The sequence below is a fragment of the Pundamilia nyererei genome, unplaced genomic scaffold (assembly GCF_000239375.1).
Source record: "Pundamilia nyererei isolate P.nyererei 1_Seehausen unplaced genomic scaffold, PunNye1.0 scaffold00027, whole genome shotgun sequence".
Taxonomy (NCBI): domain Eukaryota; kingdom Metazoa; phylum Chordata; class Actinopteri; order Cichliformes; family Cichlidae; genus Pundamilia; species Pundamilia nyererei.
Window position 1 is genome coordinate 3,379,416 of NW_005187428.1, and position 16,257 is coordinate 3,395,672.

Genomic DNA, 16,257 nt, shown 5'->3' on the forward strand with positions numbered 1-16,257 from the left:
TCTATCTATCTATCTATCTATCTATCTATCTATCTATCTATCTATCTATCTATCTATCTATCTATCTATCTATCTATCTATCTATCTATATATCTATATATATATATATATATATATTAGTGCTATTAGTGGTACTACATAAAATATGTGGAGGTGAACTACAGATCTGTCTGGTAGAAGGGGTGACAGTGGCAATAACACACAAAGGGCTTTGAGGGTGGGGGGAGGGAGGTGTCACCTCCCGTGCACATGATCACTGGCTACGCCCGTGAGACTCGGCATATCATAAAAGATGTGAGAGGGAATGATGAGGGGAGCACAAAGACAGAAGGGAAGCGAAAGGACAGGGAAGGAGGAGATCTGCCTAAACTCCGCCTCCGGTCTCGGATCCTCTCGCATTCCTTCTTCACAGCCCCTCACGCTGGAGATAGAGAAAGAAAGGGAAGGAGAAACAAGAAGGCCACGAAGAAAAAGAGGGGGAGCAGTGAAACGACCATGGCAATATCCAAAACGTCTCAGCGTGAGATAGAGTCCGATCCCAGCGCACTTTCACCACCGTCGACCCCGGCTCGGAGCATGCAGTCGCACAATAGACAGAGTCCTGATGAATGAGGAGCTTTACCTGGGCCGTGGACAAAATGAGGGTCATCTTCATCCAAAACGCCGGTTTCGTCGCAGCTTTCTCGCCTTTCTCGTGATGTTGGCAGTGTTTGGGACGACAGATGATGTGAACGAGCCAGAGCTAACCACAGCCAGATCATGCGAGTAAATTGAGGAGTAAGGGGATCGTAGCAATTTATTTAGGCTGTCTTATTTTATTTTATTTTATTTTAATGGGATAGAGAGCTTGCACATATTTATAGCCAGTATAGCATCTCTGAATCGAAAGTGTGCTGAGCTTCCGGCATGCAGCCTGCTGTCGAAATCTGAATAATACACTATATTTTTTTAACTATATTGGCACTAGAATGAATTTTTAACCAATGATAGAGTATGTACCAGGTTATTAAGGTCCGATCCTTTTAGACTTCCGCGCTCATGTAGTAATCCTTTAGTATATAGCAATTATTAATATGAATAGGTAGAAGGAGAGATCTCTGGCCACTATGATCAAAGCCTATTGATCAACTGAGACAATCTGGAAATGTCAGTTTCCACGTGTGATAACATGACTGGCGTCGTTCCTTGTAATTTATTTATTTATTATTACTATTATTAGGCCTATAAGTATTATATTATCGATTTATTTTTTAGGTAGGTAGTGATATATTTAACAGTGGGAAGGCTGTTTTAAACCCTTCCTTATAGTGAGATGGAAACCGCTTATTTATCGTCGCACCGGGGGGGCACCCGTCCCGAGGCCCAGAAGGGCCAACGCTCGGCGGGTGAGCCCTCCGCTGCACCACCACCTTCAACTCCACCTGCCGGCAGCTCACCTGAGGAGACCCCGACGAGTGGTGATGGACGGAGAAACTCGGGCGTGAAGAAACACCATCACAAGCACAACCTGAAGCATCGCTACGAGCTGCTGGAGACGCTGGGAAGAGGCACCTATGGCAAAGTCAAGAAGGCCATTGAGCGGCACTCTGGCAGAGAGGTGAGCCATTTACACAAGCAGCTGCAAACATCTGTCACGATGCTTTTAGTAAACCCAGACGCTTGTAATTCACAATACTTCTGTAACGCCCTTTAGCAGCCACTACAAACAGCACTGGTCCCAAATTAAGTGGTTTGTTGCTCCCAGACGCGTGTGCACGACCTACCCCCGCTGGGAATTCCCCCACCATGCTCCAAAAAGGCCAGTGGGGCCAGGGAGTTACGCTGCACACATGCAGGGCCTCACGACCGGATGCCGGAGTGCAATTCCGGCTACCGACAGACTTATGGGGACTTGTCTGACCCCCACAAGCTTCACAAAAGTTCCCCAGAAGTGTCCTGCGTCCACGCTCATTCATAATTTGCAAAGTTTTTAAGACATGCATTGCAAAGTTCAGATCAACCCCAAATTCACTCTTTTGCGAATGACCAGCATTTGACATAGTCTCAGTCTTTAAAGTAGTAGGTTACTTGTACTGTTTCATCACTCTGCACAGTGCCGTACAGTTTTTCCCTTCCCGTTTTGTTTCTATTTTTAAAGTGCCAAGTTTTTTTTCCCCTGCATGGCTCAGTCTGGCACTTTGCGTTTCTTTTATTTGAAAGTGATGAACTGTATATTTGTGGCAGTAAACCCACCATCTGCTGTGATGTCCTTGCAGACCGGCAGATCTCTACCAACTATTTCCACATGTGGCAAAATATGACCCCAGTGCCCATTCTGGCAGGGCATGAGGAAATTTCCACTGAAACTTAGTACAGGCCAACAATGTCCCCCAGCGGTTTCATAGCTCCTGGCAAATGCATGTTTAATAGGGGAAGGGGGGCAGCACACCCCCTGGTACGACATTCCTGTTTGACCTGTCCCACTTGCCAGCTTCTCCTTTCTTCCGTTTGTTTTTCGGCATTATTGCCATGGTAGCAAGTGTAATATGAATTAATGTAATTTCACTAGCATCATAAAACTGTGCAACTGTACTAACTGGACAGGTCAAAGTGTATTGCATGATTGTTGGCTTTGGATATCTTGGAAATCTTTTGTTAAATAATTGACAATGTTTGTCAAATAGTTGACAAGTTTATTATATTTTTGTTACTAAGCCATAAAGCACTACTTGCCAGTCACTAAATATATAAATAAACCCAACATACTTATGTGTAAGTCAAAAAACTATAGCCCAGTGGCTCCAGTTCTCCTATTATCTACAGCACTGAGCTGAGCTTAGCATTAAAACTTAAAATAGAGAACTATTAATATGGGACCCAAGTCTGTGCACATAGAGTACTCACCATCTCGCAGCTTATGCATATGGCACTACGCTGCTGGAGTTTACTTGACCTCTGATCCAGAGGGAGTCCCTTGTGTCCATTTGGCATGTAAACCAGTGTGGTGAGAACGTTATTTAATCATCTCAGCTCCCCTGAACCTTTTCCTGGCTTGTTCCACAGACCCAGTGAGAAGAACAAAGTGGAGAGATAAACTGATGAAGCTCTCTGTGTGTGCATGCACACACATGGGAATAACGAACGACAGATTAGATGCAAGCATATTCAGCATGTCAGTGAAAGTAGAGCTGGTTTCACCTGGAAGCCCGTTTGTTGTACAATTTGCACGCTCAGTAAAAAACACAAACACCTAACATTAAGTGAAGTGCAGCAGATCACAGAGAACTTGGTGTGGCTTTGTGGGATGTGCACAACCCGTGTTTCTGTGCATGTGTGTGAAAGGTAAAAGGAGACCTGTGGCTATGTTTCAAATAGCTGCATTAAGTATTACATGCCATCTAGAGAGGACTATAGTGAAAAGGTTATGGTGACAGTCAGGCCTATAATGGACACTGACACATGAAAGGCCATCCACAGCAGGAAATTAGATTTAGAAGGTAATGTTAATATCCTGTATGGAGGATCCATGACAGACAGGGGCTGGGGAGTTAGCACAGAGATACAGGGAAGCTCACCACCATAACAAGAGAGAAACCGGCTCAGTTAAAAGGGGTAAAGAGTCATATTAATATGTGCTTAAAGCACCAGATTACATCATTCCCCAACAATGGACTCAATAGGGAGGTACGCAAGAGGGAAAAACATTGGCATTCCTCTGTTATTTTCTATGTTGTACAGCTGATGAGGCATTGTGATTCCTGGCTCTGTTTGAGAATACACTTCTCTGGAAAAGTGACGGGCCTCTTTCTCCCACTCACTCTCCCTCTCTCTGCCTCCTCCTAAGCCTGACTCAGACGCACAGTCAATACGACAGATGATCATGATCTTTAGACAATGCAGGGACGAGTGAGTTTGTGATGAATACTTCATCTATTTTAATGGCCTGAGAAAGCCCAGAACGATGTCAGGCTCCGCTGAAGCGAAACATGGACTTTCACTTCAAACGAGCTCTTTTGAGAACAAAGTCTGGACGACGGGAGGGGCAGACGAGGCCGCCCCATACCTGGCAGGGACCGACGTGGGCAGCAGTGCAGTGCCCGTTTACTGTGAGTGACAGTAATAGGGGGGTCCACTTAAGAACAAGCGTAGCTGCGTCAGCCAGCTCCGCCAGCTGGCAAGTAGCTGATCTGCGGTCCTGTGTAATGATCCGCATCAAGGTCAGGGCAAAGCAACATGAGGAGATACACAAAAGATATCTGGCTTTCTAGCCCAATATTGGGGAACTGTCTCATTCACTGATTTATCATGCAGTGTAGAATTAACTTCTCTACACATTTTACTTGTCTTTGTGTGTAACTTTTGTAGGCAATTTCTTAGTTCATTCCCTAACTTAAAAAAAAAATCAGGTATTTTTTGCATGCATGCATCCATCCATCCCACAACAACTGAAAAAGGCAAGCTGCATTCAGCTTTGCAAAGTCAAGTGTCAGTCACGTTTTGGGGATCAGTGATAAAATCCTGATGATTTTGATGAGGTAAAGGAAAACATCAGTGTTAAGACACAAACAACTTTTCCCAATTATGAACACAGCATGTGAACCCCCTGGACCCTGGCTTGTTTATTATGGTATCATTTCTTTAAATTCTATGTAATCAAGGCATGCTCTGGAAGGCAGCTATTCCGGTTTGGGGTTATTTTTATTGATGTACACGGTAATTAGCTTGGCACTCGCTACTGCCTGTGGTTTTTCGCTGAATGGAATAAAGCTGGGCTCCACAGAATACTGCAGTTTAGTCAGGAGGACAAAAGTTTAAACTAACATAATTCAGAGTGAAAAGATGCTTTACAGACCTGATCAAAGAACAACTCGGGGCTCAATCCAGATTGTTTAGGCTACAAGAATGATGTGCTAGACCGTGGGCTCTCCACTGGTTTATTTGAAGAAGGATGCTAACCTCTCATTTATGGAGTACATAGGTTAGTGGTTTGAATGCATCCTGTTGCGGCTGACTCTTAACTGAATTGGCTTTGCCATGACACTGAAGAATCATCAAATCAAGTGTCATTGTTGACTGTTAAGCTCCTTTTAACGGGCCCATTTGGCACGGCAAGGAGTGAATCACTTCCTCATCCCCTGCCCGTTCTCCTGATACCTCCATAAAACTCTCAGCAGGCCATCTTTTCAGGCTTTTTCGAATACGGGCCATTAGCTGTGTTTAATCAGAATAACTAAACATACAAGGCGGGGGTAGTGGTTAGGGTCTTCTCGGGGACTTTTGACAAGGGAGGAAATTTGCTTTGTAAGTTAATACTGACCGATTGATGGAGGATCACTCTAACCTTCAGCTCTCTCTTTCCTCTTCTTAAAATCGGTGAACACTTAACACCTTTCTCACTGCTTTTTAGGGATACATGGTGCAGACTTTATAGGCTTTTCAACCCCGCGCCTGCTGTACGTGGTTGGGATTTCGAAAGAAATTTCTCCACAGTTGTTGGAGTGGCAGTTAGTGCAGACATCCATGCACCAATTTGGATGAACAGCAGTACTTTAGAGGCTATTTGCCTAACCATTACCTTATTGCCAAATTCCTGCAAACCTAATGGCATTTCCATCAGCCTAAGCTGCACTGTGTGTTGTGCTAATGCACAGATGTTAGCTTGCTAACACAGCAAAGCAGAATAGTGACCATGACTGCTTAAATTAAACCTTATAATTATATCAGCATAGTTTTATTAGCATGAAGACTTTAGCATTTCACACAAAGCGCTACTATGTGCTAGTATGGCTGCAGAGTCCCAGACTGGCTCCGAAAACGCTCCCTGTTTCCAAGATAGCGCGCCGTATTGAGTGAACTATTGAGTGACCATTATATACTGATGAGGGAATGACTGAGTCAGGGGAGTGATTTTGGACACAGGCGATTAGTTAACAACAGCTGCTCCCAGAGAAGTCTTTACTATGGAAACTGCCATGTTGCACTGTGTGAATCTGTCCTCTGATGCTTCTGCAATCATGATGATTGAATATCAAAACAGGCCACAATGTTGGTACTTGTGTTTCAGTTTGCAATAGTTTGACCTCAGCAAGGCTTCGTAAGGTCAAAGGTTATTAAAAGTCTCTGTAGGTGGACAGGGGAGGTTTGTTTTTCTTTGATAATGAAATCAAGCATTGTGTGCAGACTGACATCTCATGACGTGCACCATGTACTGTGGATGAGCTGTACAATTTAAAGTTCACTGATAACAAATCGCATGTGACAGATAAATCTGTTGCACCTTAATCTCATTTCAGTGACTTTCTGCAGTCACGTCTCTTCCCAGATTAAATCAGCCTATTTTTCAAATCAATTTTCTTGGAAAAAAAGACAAATCTGCTTTTACTTTAAACTGTTAAATGTGACACATTCAAGATACTGTATATCTAGGCGGGGGGATTTTTGTTTGCTTGTTTGTTTGTTTGTTTTTTGCTTTTTTTCCTTTGCTGCTGAAGTCACATGAGTGAAAAGTGTTTGTCCTCTCTTTCCAGGTGGCTATCAAGTCCATTCGGAAGGAGAAGATTAAGGATGAGCAGGACATGGTACACATTCGCCGAGAGATTGAGATCATGTCATCCCTCCGCCACCCCCACATCATCTCTATATATGAAGGTGAGGGTCTTTGAATGTCTACCTGTGACAAATCATGGACACTTATTTAATTTGAACATGCAAACAAAATCACACATGTCCAGAATTCTTCCCTCCATCAGCTCATCTAGCACTCGTGGCCGAGCTGTAGGACTGTCATGTTATGACATGCAGATGTCATAATAAGTTCTGGACTACAGCTCTGGGATGTTATTAATCTTCTTCCCGTCTGGCTGCCTGGTCTAGTAAAAGTCTGGATGACTTTGACAATTTGCATCTGGATTCTTCTCTTTGTGTGTGTGTGTGTGTGTGTGTGTGTGTGTGTTGCATTCACATTTGTGAAAGTTTGTGTTTATAAGAGGGGTGATATTCTAAGGGATTGCCTCTCCCACATCTAAGAGGTCACATCCCCTCGTCTTCTCTGGTCTTGATCTCAGGGCCAGACATCTGCTGATACTTAGAGACAACAGCAGCTGGGAACCAGACTATACTCGTGCATGTGTGTGTGTCTGCACATATGTGTCTGTATAAATCCCAGTATATTTATCTCAGTGTATGAACCCTTGTGTGTGTAGCTCAGGAGACTCTGGATTGGCCTCAGTCACCCGGGCTTGCTCCCCGTCTGACTCCAATCCAGTGCTATGCAGCAGGAGGAAAGACCATAAGCCTTCCCTTGGAGCAATATCAACATATGTCTACCCCAGGAAGCAGTTCACTAAATATCAAAGACTTCAAGTCAGACATTGACAACATATTTATTGTTTTGGGCCTCCTTTTTTTGATGAGTCCTCATGAATGACCTTTACATCACCGGAAGAAAACATTAGATTAGAATTGATGGCGACTCTAAAGGTTGAACACTTCCCATTGATTTTTTTCAACATAGTGCTTGCAATTAATCATCTGATAATATGTAGTATGGGTCTGTTTTCCGTCTCCTACATTCACAACGCACTGCAGTGTGTTTTTTTGTTTGTTTGTTTTTTTGTCATGTGATTTGTGACTCGTGACTATTGTGTCAACATAGCAACAGTTTCAATGCCATTTTCAGGTTAGCTGCCCTGGCATAGCGGCTGCAGGCTGTGTGGTACTTCCCTAACTGGCTTAGCCACTGTCCTTTGTTCAGTTTCAAAGTCCTTAGGTCATTATCAGCAATGTGTATATGTAACAAACATAACTATTTGTCATGGGAACGTGCCAGTAGTCGGTCAGAGGGCTGAATTACCGATGAATTTTATGTGTTTTGCAAGAGAATGATTAAAGAACAGCCAGCTTTATAAACTCAGGCGAGCCTGCATGGTGTTTCTATGTGTGCTGCCTTCCTTTAAAAGCAGTCAATTCTACCAACAAACCTAACCAGACTCATTGCTCTCGCTCTTTGGTGTTTCTCCTCAAACCCAGCGTTTACTGTTGTGGCCTGGCCTCCGCCCAGCCTTGCTTTAGAGATGTATAGGAGGCCTAAAGATTTGTGTATCCGGCAACACCCTCTTCAACAGCCCCTGCTAACTGCCTTGTGTGAAGCAAAGCTGAACCAGATGTGTGCGTGAAGATTGATTTTTACCACTCCCTCACATTCTGCATCCATCAGCATGCTGCGTGGGGACATTTAAAGTAGTTTTTTTTGTTTTGTTTTTTGCTCTTTGCTCCTCAGGCGAAGCTATGCAGTGCCCTCCTTTTAAGAGAAATAGTCAACCCTACAAAATGCTCAAGCGGCATGAACTGATTCAGCCAGGGGGGAAAAAAACCCAAACCCTTCAGCGTGAGGGGAATCTTTAGAAATTTACCTTCTTACAACAAAATAAAAAATGATCACTCTTCTTGTGTCCCCACAGAAAATACAAAGCTAAAGCTAAGATCTTGCCAATTCTGTTACCTTGGCAGGAGTTCACTTTCTCAGTGCTGCTTCCAGATTTTGTGCTAAGCTAAGCTAAGTCGCTGACTATATTTGCAATGGTGTTAAATTTGTCAGCTAAATCTAGGCAAAAATCAGCCTATATCTCCAAATATCTTAAGTAAACATGATAAACAAAGGGAAAAATACCCTACAGATGAATTAAAATGTGCTTGTTTATGGCCTACTTTAGAATTATCCCTCCACTCCTCTGTGTGACTCTTTGGCCCTTGTGCAAGTTTTCAACAACAGTCTATCATCAGTGCAGACACTAGGACAATAGGCGCTAATTAGTCAGATGTGAGGGCATGACCTGTGAACAAAGCCCAGTGAGTGACAGCGAGGCTTTAGTGGTGGCTGCCGTGCCCAGTGGGCTGTAACAAACCCAAGTTATGTAAGCCAGGTAATTACCTCACCGCAAGTGCTCAAAGGTAAATGGGAGTGCAAGCTGAGAATTGGCTCCCCCAGCCTAACCCCATCAAGGTTTGCCGTGAATGTCACCCCAGGTCACTCCTCTGTCCACCAATCAGAGAGCTGAGTCTGCTTTTGCCCTCCCAAGTGCTTGGCTTACATCCCGTCTGTTATTTCCCGAGCTGCCAGACAGTCACAATCAGGGAGCATTACCATCACTCAGCAACTGTGTGTTTTTGTAGAGGATTATATCTTTAAAAGAACCCCAGGAGAGGAGGGGTGGGGTGCTGAGGAAAGTAGTGTGACAGACTGTGAAGGTGCTCACTCAAGAGTACAGAAAGCGGAGGCCCCCACCTCAGTGACCCTGCTGTGTGGGAAAATCAACACGGACAATATGTAGCAACATGGCTGACTGTGTTTTCCTAGCCTTTTTTCCCCTCTCTCTTCTTCTCCTCTCTCTCCCTAACCGCTGTCATACTCTTCATGCCAAGAAGCATGTTGCCAAACTGAAATTATATAGCGGATGGCTAAAAACTGACACACAATGATATGTCTGGTGAGCTGTATTTCAATGGCGATAAAAATGAAACAGCATTCCTCTAAAAATCAGCACACGTGTCACCGGGTTTATTCATTTTGCTTCGGTCGTAATAAAAGTTCAAGGTCCAAAAGAGAAAAAGCCTGCTTTGTAAGAGTAGGTACAGAAGATAGAAGAATATAGGAGTATAGCTTTGATTTCAGTTATGAGTTAAATATGAAGCAGTTTCATTACATTGCTCTTGTCAAAATAAAAGAGGATGCTTGTTGCCATGTTGAGTCATAAATCACTAAGGAACTAAGCAGTACTTAGAATAGGTACTCATGAGGCCCACGCGTGGTTGTTAGAAATATCGGACTGTGTTGTGAAAAGTGGCAACATGATGCAAAGCTCAAGCTGTAGCAGAACCTCCACCTGAGCCTGTGAAGGTAACTCTTTCTCCTTTTCTTTTCTTTTTTTTGTGGTCTGTTTTCACTGCTCTCCACTTGCTCTGCTCTCTGAGAAAGGCCTGATTGAGTTAACAGCCCCTCCCTGCTGTAGTGTTGTGAAGGAGCCAGGCACATGAGGTGGGGTCTGGGTGATGTAACCCTGGGAGAAATGTAGAGATGTAATGTGCTGCTTTGGAATTTGGATTCCCAATTCCCTCCAAAAAAAACAAAGGGCGGAGTAAACGTTTTTTTTTTTTCCTGCTTTTTTACTTAATAATGCTCGTTAATATTTTTATTAAGAAGGCAAAATGAACCTGGGCAGACTTAAGAAGCTGTCCTCCCATACCTCTATGTTTTTGGAAAGTCGGTAATAATGTGTTGCTATTTTCTTATCATTTCTCAGTGTTTGAGAACAAGGACAAGATCGTGATTGTGATGGAGTATGCCAGCAAGGGCGAGCTGTATGACTACATTAGCGAGCGTCGGCGCCTGAGCGAGCGGGAGACGCGACGCTTCTTCAGACAGATAGTCTCCGCCGTGCACCACTGTCACAAGGTGAGAAAACTCATCCGTGCCTTCAGCTTGTGCACGCTGTGCTCTGTGTCTCTTACACACATAAAGACTTTGTTTTAAGTCCTTAATTTATCCTTCACCATTCCCCTCACACATTCAGACGCATAGCTAGTATAATCTGCCAGCCCTGCACGGTGTGCTGTTCTTGGCGCACTGGTTGTAGAGAGTCATCTGTTTCTGAGTGAAGATAGAATGCAGGCCAGTTTAATTCAGGCTTACCCTCCCATTACAGAGCAGGGCAACAAACAGGCCCTGTCTTTAAATCTGTGCTCACATCTTGCCGCACACACACGGACTGATGTCCTGAGCTACCCCCAGAGTCATTCTCCAGAGATTAAGTTTGGTTCACACCCACATCCACACCTCACTTACTCTGCTTAAAACCCAAAGATCCCATTGGCTCCCCACTTGTCACACTTTTCCCAGCTGTAGATAGGGATGATGTCATAGTCTTCAGCTAGGGGACTCCCAGACTAATCTCTATAAATGCTCCCCTTTTCTTTAAAAAAAAAAAAAATTTGCTTTCATTATCAGACTCTAAGTCATGGCCGCGGCGCTAAACAGGACGTCCTGGCCTGAATGTCAATTGTCCATTACCTGTATATCTTCCCCAAAACGCCAGCCTTTGCCCCCAGAGGCTAAGTTATCAGATGATAGACGATTGGTTCACAGATTGGTCCCAGACAGCCATGAATGATGAGTCATTACCACCAAGCGCAACCCCTTGCTGGGTGGGGTGGTGTGAGTCACAGGCACAACAAGCAACCAACCACTTCTTCCTTGTGTTCACCAATCAGAGTCATGTGAAAATGAGCACCGTGTTAGACAGTCACCGACAGGAGATGCAACGCTGAGCTGCGCAAACAGGCGGGGGGTGACAGATGAAGTCACTCCTCTGCATCTGAGCTGGGTTCTGTCTGTCTGCGTACCACATGTTAATTCCTGGATTTTTTTTCCCCAACCCGTGCATTAACAGCATAGTCGCTGTTTTATCCCATGATGCTCTGAGAACATAATTCATACTGGGAGATAATTACAGGCTCATGTTTATGTCACACATTTGAGCTGATTTAAAAGAAAGTCCCAGCAGATGTCAGCTTGAAGATCTTCGAGGGGACAGGACCAATTAAAGAGTACTAAGCCAACAGGCTGTCTTGATTTCCTCAAGCTATCTTTGTCAAAGTAAATCACACATACATACAAATGCAATGGACTGTTTATTGCTTGGAACCCTCTTTAATGAAAAATGAGCTGATGCATGCATCAATCTTTTTCTTTTTTCTCACTGCAGAATGGAGTAGTGCACAGGGATCTGAAACTGGAAAATGTGCTACTGGATGAAAACTGTAATATTAAGGTAACCTTGCCTCTTGTGATGGTCTGGGATGTGTTGGCAGCCAAAGCCTTGTCTCAAATGATCTTTGCGTGAGGGAAAAGAAATAATATGACCTGAAATTCTAACTTGGCCTTGTGTTCACAGATTGCTGATTTTGGGCTGTCCAACCTCTACCATAAAGACAAGCTGCTGCAAACCTTCTGCGGTAGCCCCCTATATGCTTCACCGGAGATCGTCAATGGGAGACCATACCGTGGCCCCGAGGTGAGTCTCAGCGGAAATAGAAATTTAATCATTTATTGCCCTCCCTGAAAATTCATTTTGGGATGAACCGCTAGTGATTACATTCATCATGTAGTCAATATACAAACTGGTGGGTAGACTTTCTTCTCAGGCCCTTTGATGGGATTAGTCCATAGTCCAAGGGAGGTCTCTCTCTTTTGGGTCAGCATCCCTCCCCTGTCCTCCCTTTCCTACAATATTCAGGGGTCTTTGAAGTGAGGAACCAGGGGATCGTTTTTCTCACTCTGTCTTCAGATTAACTGGATTGGAATGAGCTCCCCAGCCTCAAAGCGCAAGCGCTGTCTAAACAAATACTTTTGGTGAAAGAAACAGTGAAAATGTCTCCCCAAAACCACTCATTCTGCAAGTGCAGAGTCACTCCGAAGGGCGTTGTCACTACAATTACATCAGATGGATAAAACAAAGCAACAAGGAGGAGGGGGGGGATGTTGAATTTTTAGATTTTGTAGTCAAACCGTTCAATTTAGTGCGATTCACTGTAATTTACTCGAGAGTGCTAAAAACGAAATTATAGAACCACAGCTGGGATGAGGCCACAAATTACAGCGAGCAAAGACAACAAAAATAGAGCATGACAATAGTGAGTGGCCTGTCGCATACTCAGGAATGGACCGACGATGACACAAAGAGTGAAACATTCACGATGCTGGTCATTGATTACGTCTCAAAACTTTAGCTGCCCTCATTAAAATCACAGCCCACTGTATCTGCCCCCAACTACAGTCTGTGCACTTATTCTGTGCCATGCTCTTTGTTTCTCTCTCTATCTCAGTCACACAAACACACACACACACGTCAACTGCATGTCTTTAGCGACTGTCAGGAGCTCAGCATATCACAGTTGCTATCTCTGCTGGTCTCATTACCCTCTTCCGCTCCCACCACTCTGCACCTCCTCAAAACACCAAGTGTTATGTAACATTTTTGAAAGCCACATTACATTGTGAGAGAGTGTAATGTGTCTGTGCACAAACAAGTCATGGCCCACCAAAATACCTGCCGTTGTCATTATGTCTTTGAGAGGCCTGCTGGAGAAACAACATCATATCATATTGCTTATTGGTGTGTAGAGTAACTCAAAGCTCAGTCTACTCAGCTCATTTCACAGCATCCATTTTTTTAATGCCATGAATCACTAATCACTGTTTCCTCCAGGTGGACAGCTGGGCCCTTGGGGTGCTGCTGTATACCCTGGTCTATGGAACTATGCCGTTTGATGGAGGAGACCACAAGAACCTCATTCGCCAGATTAGCAACGGCGAGTACAAAGAGCCCACTCAGTCCTCAGGTACTGCTGGAACTTTTGGCTCAGCTTGCATTCCTTTTGGTTTGGGTCATGTTAGGAAACACACCTGATTTCAGTGCGCTGTGTAAAACAATAGCATAAACTGTAATTGGCAAATCTAATTCAGCTGTGCTGCAGATAGAAACCACGAGGACTCTTTTTCTCATAAATTCCAGAAGAATATGAAAGCCTTTAAGATGTTTGTTCATACGCTGTTTGGGGAAGCATGGATCAGAGAGCTCTGGATGTTCACATGTAGTGGATGCAAATTGCATTACACATGATAAACAGTGACGCTTTTATCCAGACAGCATAAAGAAGCACATCTTAGCTGAGCAACAAGACATTATACTTCTTATTCATTTGCTGGTAACATGATTTTTGAATAAACTACAATGGAAACAAAATATAACTTTTTGTGCTAAAAAGAGCAACTTTTTGTGGAAAAAAAATACTCTTGAAAAATACTCAGTGATTCATGTTTTTGGTATAGGTGTAACAGTCTTTGAAATGAAAAAGCAATAGCATATGATTTTAGTATTTGTATGTCAAATAATGTGCAGCGTGAAGCACTCAACAGATCTCTGTTTACTCCCAGATGCCCGTGGACTGATCCGCTGGATGCTGATGGTGAATCCTGAGCGTCGAGCTACAGTGGAGGACATTGCCAATCACTGGTGGGTGAACTGGGGCTGGAAGAACAGCGTGTGTGACTGCGAGACCCAACGCGACCACGGAGGCTCGCCCATGCTGGCCCGTTTCATCGACTGGCAGAACCGCACTGAGCCACGTGGTTCTGGAGCCAAAGCTGCGGCCATGCCCCAGCTGCTGCGCCAGAGGCCCAAGAAGTCCAAGAAGGAGAATGTTGAGGCAGGACAGACGCACAGTGGAGGCGAGGACAAGCCAGGTCTAAAGAGACCCAAAGGCATCCTGAAGACCAGGGTTACTGAAGAGCACCAATCTGTAAGTCCTGAAGAGGTGGAGCTGGGTCAGGTAGCGCTGCCTCAGCAAGCTGAAGGTGGAGAGGAGGCGTCCAGCCCAGACCGAGAGGAAGAGGAGCCGACGCTGGGAGGAGTCTCCCCAGCCAAGATCGTGCCGTCTCTGCCCAAAAAAGGCATCTTGAAGAACAACCAACAACGGGAATCAGGGTACTACTCTTCCCCAGAGCGCAGTGAGTCCTCCGAGCTTTTAGGGGGCGCCAGCATGTCTCTGCTAGCCACCTCCCCACCCAAGAGAGCCATGGGGAGAAAGGGTATCTTGAAGCGAAATGGCAAGTACTCCACCTACAGCGGGCCTCCCTCATCAGCGACGGTGGCCGGAGTCCTCGGTGAGCCTCCTCCATCGACCGACTCTGGTTTGTCCCGCAGTCAGAGTCGTCCCTCCAGCATAGTGGGGGAGGACAGCTCCGTCCTGTCCCTGTCACCCAGCTCCCTCAGCGGGGCCGAGTGGCATCCTTCCACACCCCACCTCCGCCCAAACATCAGGGCTTGTGTCTCGGCTGAAAACCTGCTGCAGCTCGCCAACTTTAAAGGCTTCCAGGCAGCCCCGCCAATCCAGGGACACAAATTCAGCCGCGGCCCCAAAACAAAAGGCTCCCCAGGGGACAATGGCAGCTTCTCCTTGTTGGGGGACCTGGAGGACATGACTCAGGTGTACCAGCAAGCCCTGGACATCAGCAGCAACCTCAACTAATAGATGGGTGGAAGACAGAGAAGAAGAGGGATTTTAACACGAGTGTGTGTTTGTGTGTGCGTATGTGTACAGATGTGTATGCGTGACACTAACGACCAGTGCGTTACTGGGATCGGCCTTTCGTAGCTTGTGGCTTTTTCAAATGGGGTTGAAATCTCGATGGAAAAGATGCGTCGCTACACTCGCACACACGCACTCACACACACGCAGGCACACTTCTCTGGCTAGAAAACATTTAGTTAAGGTTTTCTGTGCAGGAGAGAGACAGAGCTGGCATGAGAGAATGCCACCCAGTCAGCTCTCTTGGCCCGCCCATAGACTTTGCTGTGTTCAACATGTTTACATATTCAGCAAGAAGGCAAGTTAGAATCACAAATGCAGCGATCAGAAACTGGTTGGCTCTGCTTAGACATCACCCATTTCCATGTATGAGTTTACAACAGCACCTTAGAACTCAAAACGGAGCATATGCTTTTGTGATCTTTACTTCCTTTAAAAAAAAAGAAAGAAAGAAATGAAACAAACCAGGGTCTTGTTCCAAAAAAAAAAAAAATAGCATTGCTGATTATTTATTAATATTTTGTAGCTTTAGTTTTAAGTGCAAAACTGGTGGGCGCTGGCTATTACTGGAAGAGTCCAAAGCTCCTTGTCTCCAACTGTGTTTGTGGAACTGACATATATAATTATGTTACTCGGTGACGAGAAACATCTATATACCCCAATATATAACTGTGTCTGTGTATGTACAACACGCAGGCAAGTATACCTTCATAAAAGCATATGTCCTATATATGTTTATGATACTAGGAAATATGTAGGAAGTGCCTTTTTTTGATTCATAATACAAATTATGTATGTCATTTCCTTAATGTGGAGGGAAAAGCCAGGCCAACCTGTCACCAGTTGTGCTTTTTTGTATCATGTTGTTTGTGAATGTAGAGAGACCCAGGGCCTTCATAGCACAGCTGACTAACTACTTACTCCCTCCCCCCCATCAAAGCCCATTCCTTCTACACAGGTGAAATTACACACAGATATACCAGCATCTACAGGCCAAGAAAACAAAAAACCTTCCTCCGTGGTCTTTGTCAGTGTTAAAGTTTGTAGTTTGGTTTGTCGGCAGTTAAGGCCTGGTTGAACATACTTTTGTTGGCAGGACAAGAGGTCTGGAGGGGCTCACCTAGTGGGACATCT

The 16,257-nt window shown here is 44.7% G+C and overlaps 1 protein-coding gene across 1 annotated transcript; it reads left to right on the forward strand.

Annotated features, from left to right (window-relative positions):
• Positions 1-282: 282 nt before the first annotated feature.
• Positions 283-15,599, forward strand: nuak1b (NUAK family, SNF1-like kinase, 1b). Its single transcript, XM_005728164.1, has 7 exons — positions 283-1,597; positions 6,507-6,627; positions 10,278-10,429; positions 11,739-11,804; positions 11,928-12,047; positions 13,242-13,374; positions 13,970-15,599. The coding sequence occupies exons 1-7, from the start codon at positions 1,313-1,315 to the stop codon at positions 15,061-15,063; spliced, it is 1,971 nt and encodes a 656-aa protein (XP_005728221.1). The 5' UTR covers positions 283-1,312; the 3' UTR covers positions 15,064-15,599.
• Positions 15,600-16,257: the final 658 nt, after the last annotated feature.